This window comes from Phaenicophaeus curvirostris, chromosome 1 (genome assembly GCF_032191515.1).
Source record: "Phaenicophaeus curvirostris isolate KB17595 chromosome 1, BPBGC_Pcur_1.0, whole genome shotgun sequence".
NCBI lineage: Eukaryota > Metazoa > Chordata > Aves > Cuculiformes > Cuculidae > Phaenicophaeus > Phaenicophaeus curvirostris.
The window spans coordinates 59487315-59501717 of record NC_091392.1 but is presented as its reverse complement, the minus strand read 5'-3'; the positions used below and the strand labels follow the sequence as shown (position 1 = coordinate 59501717).

Sequence of the window (14403 nt, the reverse complement as noted above, 5' to 3'; positions counted from 1 at the left end):
TTTTGCCTGTCTGTACTGTGAACAGTTGGCACTCCAAGATAAAAAAAAAAAAAGTCTGTAATTATTACATATAAAAAACTCTGAAGTCCCATGCCTGACTTATACATGGGATAGTTCCATTCATTTTTGTGCAGGGCTGATATTAATGTTTCACAGGGCAAGTCATATATGTATTTTTAATGTGTATCTGCTGTCGCTACAAATTGAAGACACATGTTTAATGCAGTTTGCATTAAACATTGCATCTGCAGAGGCTAGGCCCCAAGCTATATTTTGTCAATATTTTGTCAGTAGTTTGTCATAATAACTCATTCTCATTAATTTTTTTTAGGAAGTAAATAGCTAATTTTAATTTTAAAAAAATAGCTGAAGCTAAGGCAAAAAATGAATTTTCCTTCATTTCAGCATGCTTGGTCTTCTGAACCTAATAGAAAGCAAAAAAAGTGATGCTACTAAGCAACAACATTCTGATGTAAAAAGTATGTTAGGTGACACTAGTTGTCGTATATGTGAAGAAGTAGTGGCTATGAGGAGGCATAATGACCGAATTGAGCTTTTTGTTAAGGCAGAGGTTGATTCCCTTGGTTTTCTAGGCTCAGCTCATGTATCTCTCCTAAACACGCAACCCAAGTAAAAGCTCAGTCTTGCTGGGAGGTTTTAGTTTCTTAAATGGAGACTATAGGGACCGCTGCTGCTTCACCCTTTCCTCAGAGGCATTTTGCCCCTCTGACGGCCACCCTGAGCACAGTCTGGCCCCTCTGTCAGGTTGCCCACAGCCTGTTGCTGTCTCTGTTTTGGCAAGCTCATTTCTTAGCTAGCTGTGGCTCTGCAAGTCACCAGGGGAGATTTCCTTGGCATTGCCTTCAGTGCCCCGGACCTCTTGGTTCACTTACCAGTGAACCCAGCCCAGCATGAGGAAGGCTCACCAAAGCAGGCGACTGTTTCATGCCATGACAGGTGCTGCCCTGTCCAGCTCCAGCCAGACCACATGAGGAAGAAGCTGGCTGCCTGCAAGCTGCATCACCTTTTACCATCCTTACAGGTTCCTGGGGGGGGCTTTCTCATGCCCAGCACAGGTGACATGATGCCTGTTTCACATGTGGTTTACTTTGGGTTGTTTGCTAAACCCTTCAGCCTACAGTACAGCTTGGTTTAATTGCCTGGACACTAAAATCCTACATTTAATAAGACAGAAATCAGATTGATTTTTTGATTATTCTTTCCCTGTGGGATAAATGTAGTGAAAAAAGGAAAATAATCCTTGTGCATTTTGGAGATTGTGTTTGCATGTTTGCTTATTTCTAAGTAACACTCACACCTTCAAAACCTTGAACCAACAGCACCTGGGGGATTCTGGAGTTGCTGATGGGACATTCCACTCCACAAGTGCCTTGTGAGCTTGCCCGCTACCTGGATTTACTCACTCTAAATTATGAACTAGATTTGGTTACCAAGGCAACTCTGTTCACTGACCTATGATGTTCTCTTGAAAACACTTTTAAAATTAAATTTACTGACACCTGAACACAGTTAAGCTTTTACTCTGTGGAGGTTAAATGCACATCTAGTATAAACAAGGATGATATGATTTATGTACACAGAAGTTGAATTAGTCTTTTCTTTTCTTCTTTATTTCCATTTTCTGTGTCCTGTGTATTGAAATTCCATTTGTATGTCATACCTCACTGCCAAAGTAGAAATGTAAAATACTTAAATGCTTCCTTATACATGGGCTGCATTACTGGATGCCTGGGAAATTTCATTCTGCTTCTGCTTGCTTTCTTAGCACTCTCAAGGATAGAGATATCTCTGTAAAATGTGAGACAAAGCCAATCTCTAGTTGCACAGAGAGTAAACGGCAAATGGCACAAAAATTAGCCTACAGAAGCTGTAAAAAATGGGCGCAGGGGCTGTGTACCTCAGTTTTATAAACAGACTTAAGACCAGTTCAGATTCAGTGTCCCATTTTCTGTGTTGCATCAAACTCCGACATTAATTAAAAAAAAATTCTTTAGCGAATCAGTGTGACAGAGATGAAAACTGAAGTACTGATATTGTCACAATTGCTGTTTATGTACAAGTCTCGCTGTCTCGTAGTCATCTCAAGAGTACCCTGCTCAGCCATCAGCTTTCCCAGAATAGAAATCCGTAAATATCTCCCCTGGATCTGGAATTTTGTCTGCAGTTTCCCCCAGTATGGCTTGAGCACTCATAAAATACTACGTATTCAGAAGAAATTATTTCAGGTAAGTTTTATCTTAAAACAGGGAACTTAGTTCATCAGTACCAGTGTGCACCTGCACCCTCCACTAAATTTCTTCATGCCCGTTCCAGTGTAGTCTGTATTGTGCCAAAATACCTCCAGATACTTCTTCCTCTCCTCTGACTGTTCTCACACATCCCTGTTCCTCGGCCTAAAGGCCCGTATGATTTTGTTTTAATTTTGTGTTAAAATTGTATTGTTTCAGTTGTTGCAACTTGCACTGGTATCTGTCCTTCTCCTCCTTCCTTTGTGGAAAAATTCCTTTTTTGAACGCAGTCAGCCAGTTTCTGACTGTAGCCACGTGTGTGTAAGACACATGCTTATAGGACTTGTGGATGCTCCATAATGCCATAAAATGTATGATGATTCAATTTAAGAATCTTCTAAATTTCTCTAATTCTGCAGCTTTGCTACACGCAGAGAGATTTCATAAAATTAAACGAAGAACCCATTGACTTTCAGTGCTACTTGAGAAGGATTCATCTGTGCTGAATACAGATACCAGTCCGTACACCCTGCTGTTCTGTGCACTGAGGCCAGGCTGTGGTGAAGGCAGCGCAGCCGAAGCAGAAGTACAAATCAGTGGACATCTGTTAATTAATAATATATCTGGGTTCTCTGAAACCAGATTCAGCCTTACAGCTGAATATCTGTGTTGAAATCTTATTTACTGATTTTTACTTTTTTTTGTTGTTACCTTTGTTAAGGGATTGGTTTCCTCTTAGCTGATAAGAGCTGAATAGCATTCAGGATGAGAAGCAGTATTGGTTAATGGGTCCTGTTAGCCCATCTTGCTGTGTGTTTCAGGAATTTACACGTTTTTCTGCTCTGTTTGTAGGTTTTCTGTTTCTTACATCAAATGTGACTGATGTGATTTGCTTTCAGTTGATTTGGCATAGAAAGATGTTCATGACAGTTGTTCTTTCTCTTTTTTCTCTTTTTTTTTTTTCCATTTTGTATATACCTTCTGTTGCCAGTCCAGGGAAATGCTTTATTTTTTTTCAGTTGATATTCATAAAGACCAGAACATCATCCCTCTTGAGCTAGAACATTGTACTGTTTTCTGTCAACATGATTGTTTTGTTGAAAGCTAGGAAGGAAAAAATAAAAAGCTTTGCTTTTGTAAGCCTCAGACATGCAAACATTTGTGTGTTTGCTTTACTTTAAGCCTATGGGCAGTGTATGAGATTCTGATTTATTAAATATGTACTTCATAGTAAAGGATAATTCTGAAGGAAGCAAAATATATTGCTCTATTTGTGGCATTTCCTTCCAGAGCACTTCAAAGTCTGTTTTACATGATAGAATTCATCTTGCTATTTGTTTGGCCTAATTCTATGTTGAATTTACCATTACATGTAAATGGTTGAACAGAAGAGAGTTATTATATATAAGATTTAATTTTACAGGAATTCAAAATTGTTATGTGATTCTCATATGCAATGTAGATGGCGGTTAGAGTGTATCTACAGGGCTTCCTCATAGCATGCATTCTTTTGATTATTAACGTTTTTTGAAGTACGTAGGAAGAATTGCTTCCCACAGAGTCAAATACACTCCTTCCCAAAGAAAGGTGGATGCCAGAAGGAGCTGTTTGGAGGATGAAGGTGACTGTGCAGGTGCTTTTGCTATGGAAGAACAAAAAGTTCTATTTGAAGTTAACAAAATATTTGACTGTGTAACTGCTTAACATTTGGAAAAACTGGAACAAAGAGGTGTGTGCTATGAATAACAAAGCAAAGTCAAAGTAGTTATTTAGAGAAGGAAAAGTGCAATCACGCTAATCTCTTTAGTAGCTCCTACCAATCAAAAATTGCCAAAGGCAGCAGAGGCTTCCAGGGCAGCACAGTGTTGACACCTTTAGAGTGAAAGCAGTTCTGTTTCTTCAATACTAGATCTCTACATTGTCATGAAACAAATAAGAATAAACTATGGAGACTTCAGGTTTGCCATAAAACTGTATTATACAGAGAATTGTTTCCCTGGAAATCTTTTTTCAGTTACAAAATAGATATTTCTGTAAATTTCCCAGGATCCTGGAGCACTTGAGTAGTGCTTGTATAATTAGACACTGATATGTTATTCCAGCAACGTTTCCTTCCCATGGAAGGCTTCTACTCGGATCTTTTATATAACTATTAGGTGAAAACATCCTAATTTTTCGTTTGGAAGCAAATTATTGTTACTGAATATTTGCTCTGTGTATCTACCCTTGTCCAACATTGACTTAAGCTTTTCTCAGGTGATAGAACTAGCCTCTGTTCATGTTGCCTTTGCTGCATACTGTGTTTTGGAGCACTACAGAGGACTTGTCTTCCCATCAGGCTTCTGGATATTCACAATTTCTAAGCTGTACCAGTTTATAGTAGTTTCATGATTAGTATAATATCATATTCTTTGGCATCACAGATAGAGGGATTGTCTTTAACAACAATTATATTTCTGCATCATAATACAAGGTGGAAATGTTTCTTTTTAGGTAGGTGTCCTTAAGGTCCAGACCCTATGTAGAGAAGGGGAGAAAGGGTAAGGGCTGAAAGACTGAATGTACGGGAGCCTCAATTAAATACAACTTAAAATGTGAAAGCTTTCCAATTTCTTCTCAGATTGTGAATGTGTCACGGTTAGTTGGTGTTGATAACCCTGTGGAGCTGATCTATTTTGTGGAGGACCAAGATGGAGAAAGACTAAGTGCTCTGAAGTGCTCGGACCTGATGAACAGAGTTGATATCCAGCGAGCTGCAATCATCCTCGGATACCGCATTGAAGGCACCGTTGCACAGCGTAAGCATTGTCAAATTCACACTGATGCCAGCCAAGAGATACAGGAAAGGGTGCCCTTAGCTTTGGAGATTATAGCACTGCACAGTGTGCACTGTTGAAGTTTTTTGTTCTTGGCATGCAGCAGTTTTGGCACTCCTGAGGAAATCCATTTTAGCGATCTTGCTTGGAATTGCAACAGGATCCTCTAAGTGCAATCCTCACTGCATTCACCTCAGTGCTTATGCTAGAAAAATGCTGTGGTAACTAGATACCTTCTTGCCCTTTTCATCTCTTTCTGCTAGTCCAATGTTTCTTTACAGCTTATGTTGTCCAGAAGCTTGCACAAAACACATGATGGTGAGGTGGAAGGGCATCAGAGTGAAATGGGTATTTCCTTTAGTTGAATAATGGAAGTGATGTTTAACACAAGTCACGGTTTTCTGTTTGTCTAAACGATCATTTCTGTGAGTGAAATATGCAGGCTAATGCTAAATAGGGCATTTGGGAGGGTATATGTGAAAAGAAACAGTTTATTTCCTTCTTTCCTTAATTTTATTAACCTTATTTTTATTTGTTTGTCCATCAGTAATCTATAAGTAATGTAATCTTTTAATAAATATAGTGTAAAAGTAATGTCATCTTGCACTAGATACACATCAGAATAAATATGACAGATCATATAAAGTCATGTATTGACTTTATTCAGGAAGTTTGGTATATAAATACTTTCCAGTGAGGAGTAAGACAGAAGACCTACTCAAAATTCCATTTTGTGATTAGGAAAGAAACTTAAAACTATTTTAAAACAGCCACAGACATGTATATGACCTACAAAATACCTCATTGATATGAATACTTAATTACCTTTTCTGTTTTCTGTGCAATATGGAGGTATGAGTTACATTGTACTACAGGGTGTTTTGCCAATAGAACTGGCATGCGTCTGATTTTTAAAATCCTCTGCAGAAAGAAAGGAAAGAAAATAGTAATAAAGGGACCATCTGGATGTGTTTCTAAATTTTCTCATGCATTAAAACTGTAGTATGAAGGTAGGTCAGTAGCTCATGTACCTCTTCTTAATATTTGTTAATGGACTGTAGTATTGCCTAGACAGAAAAACAAAAATGTTGCAAGAATTAATTCCCTTTACAGAAAATTGTAAGCATTGGACAAACTTTATAAAGTGTTAGAAAGTTCTTTTAAGAGGTATAGAATTGTAGAATTTTTAATAAATGTTTCTTATTGGAAGAAACGTGAAAAAAAGGGTATTTATATAATAGAAAATGTAATGTCTTAAATGAGCTATCAGATATATAAAATATAAGAATTATACTATTTTTCTTTAATGTCCAGGTTCATCATTAGAATAGCTATTAATAAAAATAAGACTGTTTTTAATGTGAAAACATAATTTTAAGGAAGTCCATTAATTTGACTAGAAATATATTACTACTTTGGTTTTTAGTCCCACATATAACCACTGCAAAAAATAGAGCAAATGAAAGTTTTGTCAATTCTTCTAGTTCACTTTTATATGTATGACTGATTTGATTATACTTTCCAGTAGTGTTTTTCTCTTCTGTTTCCAGCTAAATGGTATCACACACTGACAAATGAAACAGTAAAAGGAAAAAAAAAAGATTAAAAAATATGGAACTATACACCTTGCAGAGGAGGGTCTTATTGATTTCAAATTGGCTGTGATTATTGATGGGAAGGTAATAAAATGTGATGCATAACTAAAGAGAAGAGGCAAGTGATAGTCCTGCAGGATACCGGCAGTAAGGTCAGAAAGTCCTCACCTTTGTTAGTGGTAGGTGATTTTTCTGGACCTATTTCACTATGTCAGCTCAGTTTTGAGTTATAGAATGATGTGGCAGAGTGTATTTTTACTAGTAATTTAAGCACAGGTCTTCAGAAGGTAGGCCAGGACAATGGATCACCTGCCTCATGCTTCATGAGCATGACATACATTAACTTTTAAGTGGTATGGCATTTCTTTTGATGTGTGGCTGGTTTCTGATAAATTCCTGAACTACCATTCACAAGAACATAAAAAAAGTAACCTTGAAGTATCCTCATTTAAAAATATATAACCACATAAAATTGCTGTCTTCCTTTTAAATTCACAGCTGTTGAGAAGTTGAAGGATTCCACCTCAGAGTCACAGAATAGCAACCTGTGGATTATTGTTGGTGTTGCGGTCCCAGTTGCTGTGGTTCTTCTGATCGTTATTATTTTATACTGGAAACTTTGTCGAACAGACAAATTGGAATTTCAGCCAGACACGATGAGCAACATTCAGCAGCGACAGAAGGTAAAAAGGGAAGCTGGGCTGGGAGAATTCTGAGCATGAATGAATATAAGAGTCTATGGAATCTGGAATCCTTAAACAGCATGTGGAAACACAGGTTCAGAGCCTTCTGGGTTAAAAAAAACCAAAACAACCAATAGACACCACATAGCAAAGGAAACAGGTCACATGATAGAATGGTAGTTGAAATCAAGAATCCCGTAGTGTTTTATTTGTTCTCCAAGGCAGATGATACTGCACTGGATAGGTATATCTTTCTGAAATGTGGCCACTGAGACTGAAAGGAATCTTTCCTTATCACTTCATTTCAAGGCTTTGACTAGCACTGAATAAGAGGAAATATACTGAGCGTTGAATCATTGGCCTTGTTTTCTGCAGAGGGGTGAATTTTTCTTTGGAGACTTTATTGCTAAACTAATTTGACAGCTAAACTGCACCATCCATTATACCTCATGCTGGAGTTTGCTAGAGCGAGTCCTTGCTGCTTTGGGTTCTGCCAAGGCTCTTGTGTTGCAATTATTGAGAGCCTGTTGCAGGACTAGAACTTTAATTAGTGGATTGGCATGAGACTGCATGGGTGAGCGTGTTGGCCAAAGTGTTGAATGGCTGGGTTAGTATGGTGAGAAATTCAGTGGTCTGTCTTTCTCCTACCCTAGACTGTAAATTTAAAAATATGTGGTCCGGAATTTTCACCTAGGATGTATTCAGTAAAAAGAGTGGAAAGGTGCCTGAAGGTTACCAATCCTACTCTTTCTTTTTGCAACCAAAGAGAACTGGTTTGTGTGTCAGAGATGCTTATTGCTGACTCTGTGTGCAGAGGCATTATTAAAGGCAAAATAATCTGCCTGTGCTAATTCACTGGTACTGTAGTCATGTTCTTGTGCTGTCACCTCATGTTCAGTCCTACAGTTTTCTCTGTAACAAGTCTTGTCTGTGCACCATGCTCTCTTTCAAGATAATTAATGATGTGAAAGATGAGAGAAGCAGAAAGCGGTTGCACTTCCAAAGCAGTCGGAACAAATCAATAGTAACTTCCATTTGTCTTGCCACTGCAGATTGAGTGTCAGAATCAAGGTCGGCAACAAGTGGTACCCTTTGATGAACTTCACCCCCTAGTACCTTGTTTCACCTGTGCTGTGATAATATGTAACACAGATTTTGATTGAAGAAGTTCCCCACAGTAGTTTCAACTAATTTGAGAAGAGTCATACAAAAAAGGCGAGAGGGGATTGTTACTCATGGTACACTGTTTCATCACCTACATTTTTGGTACCTGTCTGCTGTCACAAGCTTTTTGTAAGAAAGCAGTTGGGTTGGATTGACTGTAAGGCCAGAAACATCTTTCATAGTTTTACTTTCTTTTGGGAAATAGTTCAGTTATTTCTCTGCACAGCTTCTACAGTATTCAGAAGCCAGACTTGTTTGTATGCAAGTCTCATTTCAGTTCACCTAGGGAGCCTGTCGCTGTGCTTTCTTTGGGGAAGTCACTGTAAGCAAACTCAAAAGAACCTGTGAGGACATCTCATTCAATCCTTGCACCAGTGGATGGCTTATACATTAATACTAAATGAGGTAAAGCAATAAAAAGTGTCTTAAATTTTTATCACTTAATGCATCAAAACAACTGCCATGATCTACTTTGAAAACCATTTTCCTCCTTTGCCCAAGATCCAGAACAAAAGTAGAATTCTGTCTTCCTTAGTAGCAAGCTGTCTTTGGCCTTTTTTCATGTCTTCAAACAGTGGGTTGGAGTTCCAGGTCAGAATAGGGCATATTTAACAAGCACAGAGGATTCCCAGACAGTCACAACAGCATACAAATGATTAGGGACATTTGGTCTGGTCCTGTCCTTTAAAATTTTGGGGGTTTTATGCTTTTTACTGCAGTAAATGCAAAGAAATGATCAAATGAGGTCTGTAAATAAACTGCATTTAAAAATGGACTCAGGCTCCCCCTTCCTCACCCCACCCACAATTACTTCCATTCCCTTATTGTAGAGCTTGACTTCTGTACCAAAGGAAGGTGAAGGCCTACAGTGCTTCTGTAAATGGAAGTATATTTAGGTTAAAGTTCTGAGATTTTTCTTGGAATCAGTTTTTCATTGGTAAAAACCATAAAGATGCATTTATAGTGCTACCTCTTCTCACTTCATTAATCGTTAAAAAAAATTCTTTTAAAGTAAATATAGAAATGAAGTGTATAAATATCAAAGTATTTTGATAACATATTCATGGTATATTCAAACTAGAAATAGAAGACAATTCTTTTCAACCGTATAACAAGTCTATGCTGTTTTGCACTTGAAAATGTGTGTTGGTTAGAAGATAAGAAACTGAGACAGCCTGCTCTTGTTCAAATGAAATTGGATATTTTACTGCTCTGGTGAATCTCCAGAGGTATCGCCAGTCTTTTTTTCAGTGTGTTTAATTGTCTATTTTAACATGGCCGATCAACGGGCAGCAGAATAATCTGTTAGAATTCACACTAGCGGCTGAAAGCAAATTATGTTATCTGTGACTTAAAAGCCTGAAACAAGGTTGGGAGTGGGGTGAGGGGAAGGCCTGTTTGCTTTACAGTGCTGAGGAAAGACTTTGCCACCAAAGGCTGGGTCCTTGATTTGTCAGGAGAGAGAACTTTGGTAATGTATGGCAGTGCAGATTATATAAGACCTAAGGTTTGCAGGAGAAAGTCTTCTTTTCAGACAGATATTTTAAAGATACTACAAATTTTCCTGGATTCTGTAGCCTCTTGTGTCATTTAGGTACCATCTTTTCTTTCTTCTTTACTTCTACTTAATCAATTCTGGTTTTAAACTCCTGATTTTTTCTGAAATATTTTTTGTGTGCACTCAGACAATGTAATTATTTAAATTTAATTTTAATCTTCTGTATGTAAAGGTTTACATTTACAGGGTAGGTACGATTTTGGTGTTCCTATGGCTGCCATTAAAAGTAAGGCATAAGCTTCATGCCCTCACATTCTCTTTTCTGGTGAAGCAGACCAATACTATTATTTATTGATAAGAAGACCCTATGTGCCCTGAGGGTGTGGCTGCCTAGGTACACTTAAAATGAGGTAAAAATCAGCAAGTGGTTGTACTACACAACAATTCAGTCATACTGTCTGGTGTATCATGCCAGCAAAGCTAATCTGCTTTCATGCCTTATCTGCTCAGTGGATACCCCTTTAGAATATTTGAGTCACAGTCCCTCACTTGCGACTGTCAGTAATAGCATATTTCTCACTTCAGCAGGCATCGCTGTGTGGAAAAACATTCAGATCCTACAGTGACAAACCCATAGAAGTATCCAAGTTTGCATCTGTATTTATATGCCGTAGCAGCCCTGATGCTGGACTTGAGTCCAGATTTGCTGTTTGCCCCCACCCTGAAAGCCAGGTCACTCTCAAAGATATAATATAGATAACAGCAAAGATAACATTTCATCTGCGATGATGACATGGGCATGGTAGACTGTATTCAGCGAAGGGCTGTTCTGCATATTGAGTGTGCCGTGCTGTTCTACCAGTTTGTTTGCTCCATCTGGCCTTCTAGTTTCTTCACAGGATAAGTGTCTTGCAGACAGGATGGCATGAGTGTCCTTCTTAAAAAGGCTCAAAATTTTATCTTCTGCAAAGGATATAAAGAGAGCCTGAACTCAAACAATTCTAAGGGATGTTTTACTTCTGGATAGTCTCAGAAGTCTGCCTGCTTCCGTGAATATAAACATAAATACATAGGAAATAAAACTTCTGTGGGAACTGATGCTAGCAAAATCAGGTTCAAATATAAAATAACAATAATTAAAAAATGGGCATTGAAGAGGTTCTGATCACCTAATCCATCCCTCTGCATCAAAGCAGGCTTAACAATACCTTTAAAATATTAGGTTACCCTTTTCGTTCTGGAAATTCGATGGGAAAACATGGTCAGATCAACGTTATTTGCACCCTGTTTAAACTGGGAGCTAAGGAAGCAGGTCAGAGCAGTGAATTTCTATGCAACATTCATTGGTCTGTGCAAGGATAATTTTTTTCTAGAGATGGAACTAAGATATTTAAAGGGCATATCAAGTATTCATGACTTGTTCTGTAAGCCTTAGCATCCTACTGGAAATTCACCTTGGTTTGAACTCGGTTGTTGCACTGGATAAGGATGGCTTTGTCTTTGGAATCAAAAAGGTGCGTAAGTGCCATCTTTAAATTACAATATTCTCTCTCTTGGCATTACCTGTATCTACCACAACATTGTTCCAACCTTTTCTTGGAAAGAAGCTGTGCTTTTCCTGGACTGCTGAATTTGTACCGTGGGCTATTTTTCTTCCTTATGAAAAAATGGATAAATGTCTTCAATGCCCCAGCTGTCATTCTGCTCTGTACTGGACTACTGACATTTTTATGTGAAAACACTGTTGACCTCTTTCCTTTTCCCCAGAGAGGAAAAAAAAAAAATGCATATTATCTGTAGTGCAAACAGAGTTGGTGATATTGTTTCTTTCAATATGGACTTAGAAAAATTAAAATGGAACCTGGTTAGCTAGGGATTTCATTTTCCCTGCTGTATTACAAGTGTTTAGAGAGAAGAAGTCAAATCCTTTGCTAGGACTTTTCAGAGGTCATTTCAGCTCTATACAGTTATTCATGGAAAGGCTTCCTGCCGTAATGAGAAGAACCTGACACCTATGGGCAAGTTCATTGATGGTTTATTTAGGTGCACTTGGTTGTTGTTCTATAAATGCTGGGCATGCTGAAATCATCAGCTTTCCAGTGCTAACTTGGTCAGATTTGATTGCTCAGCTCCTAGTTTTTCCAAGGCCACATCCTAAAACCACAGGGGAAAAAAATCTTACTTCTCCAGTCAGGAGTTGCTCTTTCCTGGAGCCCTCTGAACACCTCTAAGGTTCTTGGAGGATGAACACATCTCTCTAGCTCGGTGCCTCTCCTGTTGTATTCACATGTGGGAGAGGTGGGGTGGCTCAGTCCCCATGAAGTCCCTAGGACAAAGCATCCAGTAGCCCACCTTCTTCTTGAACAGTAGCACAGGTAGTGCCAGAGCTGGAGGGGTGCCAGTTTGCATCGTATGCCAGCAAACCTCAGCTAATGTGTAATCACCTGAGGACCATTAACCAGCCCTTGCACGTCTGCTCTAATCTGCGCTGCTTCTGACAGCCAGTCAGACCTCCGTGTGTTGCTCACAGTTACAGGTCATGTGTTCTCCAAAATGTCTGAGAGAGGCTTGTGTGGGGTTTTATTCTCCTCTTCTCCCCTCACCACCACCCCCCAGCCCAAGAGAGACATCTGATATCTGAATCTTACATGTCAGGTGTAACTTTACACCCTGAATTGAGAGTTTTGCTTATTCTTGTGTATTCAGCAGACTCTCTTGGATGTTCCCAAGATCAGAAAGGCCAGCCCTGCTGGAGGCTAAATACTAGGCTTCTGCTCCTGGTATAAAGAATTCTTGTGATGTTTTGACATCCTGTAATGCTTTTGTTCATTTGTATAATGTAGTGGCGACAGCTCTGCATTGCAGAATAATTTCAGTCAAAAGAGACTCATGTTAAGAAAGGCAGCTGACATGGATATTATAAAAACTACTTGAAAACTGACATGAGTTTCTGTGAGAGATTCATGTCTGTGCCTCCTGTTTGCATAACAAATATCATTCATTTCTAATAGCAGCCTTAAGTAACTATCCAAAATATTGTCTTTTTAGACTTGGCATATAGGTTCTGCTGCTTCAGAGTCAATAGCTGGATTCTAACAAGGAACTTAGTATTCAACATCTTAATTACTTCTCAACGGTACATTTCTCTGATGGCACTTCCTCCACAAGAGCTCTTCTGTGGGAACTCTGCTTAATCAGGATTAACTATTCACAAATTGTAGAAATAAAATACCACACTTAAATATACTGCTTATACTGATAGATAGAAAAAGTAAAATCTCTCCATCTGCTTTTTTACAAACATTTGAGTAGCTGTATTGAGGTCAGACCAGAAGGTCAGCTAGCCCAGGTACCAAAAGCAAATATCGATAGAACAGGAGAAGAACAGGACAAGTACATGTGATCCTTTGCATTGAGTAACTCTTCAGCCTCCAGTTATTTGTGGCTACAGGGCTTTCTGTGGACGTGGCAATGTTTAGCAATGCTCAACAGATTTCTTTTCCATGAACTTGTCTGGTCCTTCTAAACCCGTGTGAGCTGCTGACAGAAATTTCCACAGCATGTTACGTAAAGAACCATGACATCTTGTTTTGTCTTGCTTTTATCTTGCCAAATCCTTGTTTTCTGGGATGCTTCCTAGTCCTGGTATTGTAGAGAACGGTGAACAGCTGATTCCTAGGCACTTCCTCATTGCTAGTCCAATTATCTTATCCATTCATTTGAAATGGCCTTCAAACCAACTGTTAGCCTTTGAGAAGGCTAGAACATTTTCAAATTACTTTCCATCCTTTTTTAGGGGGGAGAGATTAGAAATACATATGCTATTCAAATTGCAGGTGACCCATGGATTTATAGAGTGACATTTATATAGTGGCTACTTTTGAAAAGGAGTTAAACAAAAATAAAAATAATCCCTTTTCAAAATATGTAAAACTTTTTACTACCCTAAACATAATAGACCGCTGAGGCTAGATTATTACTGGGAAAATAAATTCTGTCTTTCCTAACAGAACATGATAAAGAGTTTACTGTAGAATTTCGCTATTTGGGGAACAGGGAAATGGGCCAATATCAAATCATTGCTGCCTAAGGTTTTAATGTTGCTACTTACCTGTAGCTCCATTTCGGTAAGCACATTATTTCTGCAATGCGTATGAATGCACTTTGTGCATTAAACCCTTTTTAGATATATAAATATGTTTGAGTCACTGAGCCCTACAAAATAACAGCATAAAGATAAATGAAAATTGCTGACCTATGGTCTGTCTTCAAAGTTGTCATGGTTTAGCCCCAACCTAACTAATTTTGGCAGCTAAAGCCATGCAGTTTGACTTCTAGTCCTCTCCTTCCCCAAGAAAGGGGACAGGAAAATGGGAGGAAAAACACTTGAAGGTTGGA

The 14403-nt window shown here is 38.5% G+C and overlaps 2 protein-coding genes across 3 annotated transcripts in view; one reads left to right on the top strand and one right to left on the bottom strand.

The window, feature by feature from the left end:
* TMEM213 (transmembrane protein 213) overlaps positions 1-14403 on the bottom strand; it is a 121459-nt gene that overhangs the window by 58499 nt on the left and 48557 nt on the right. The window lies entirely within an intron of this gene.
* KIAA1549 (KIAA1549 ortholog) overlaps positions 1-14403 on the top strand; it is a 153375-nt gene that overhangs the window by 99711 nt on the left and 39261 nt on the right. For both annotated transcript variants that reach the window (XM_069858963.1, XM_069858953.1), the window contains exons 9-10: positions 4870-5047; positions 7159-7343. In XM_069858963.1, coding sequence (XP_069715064.1) covers positions 4870-5047; positions 7159-7343 — 363 coding nt within the window. The remainder of the gene's footprint in view (positions 1-4869; positions 5048-7158; positions 7344-14403) is intronic.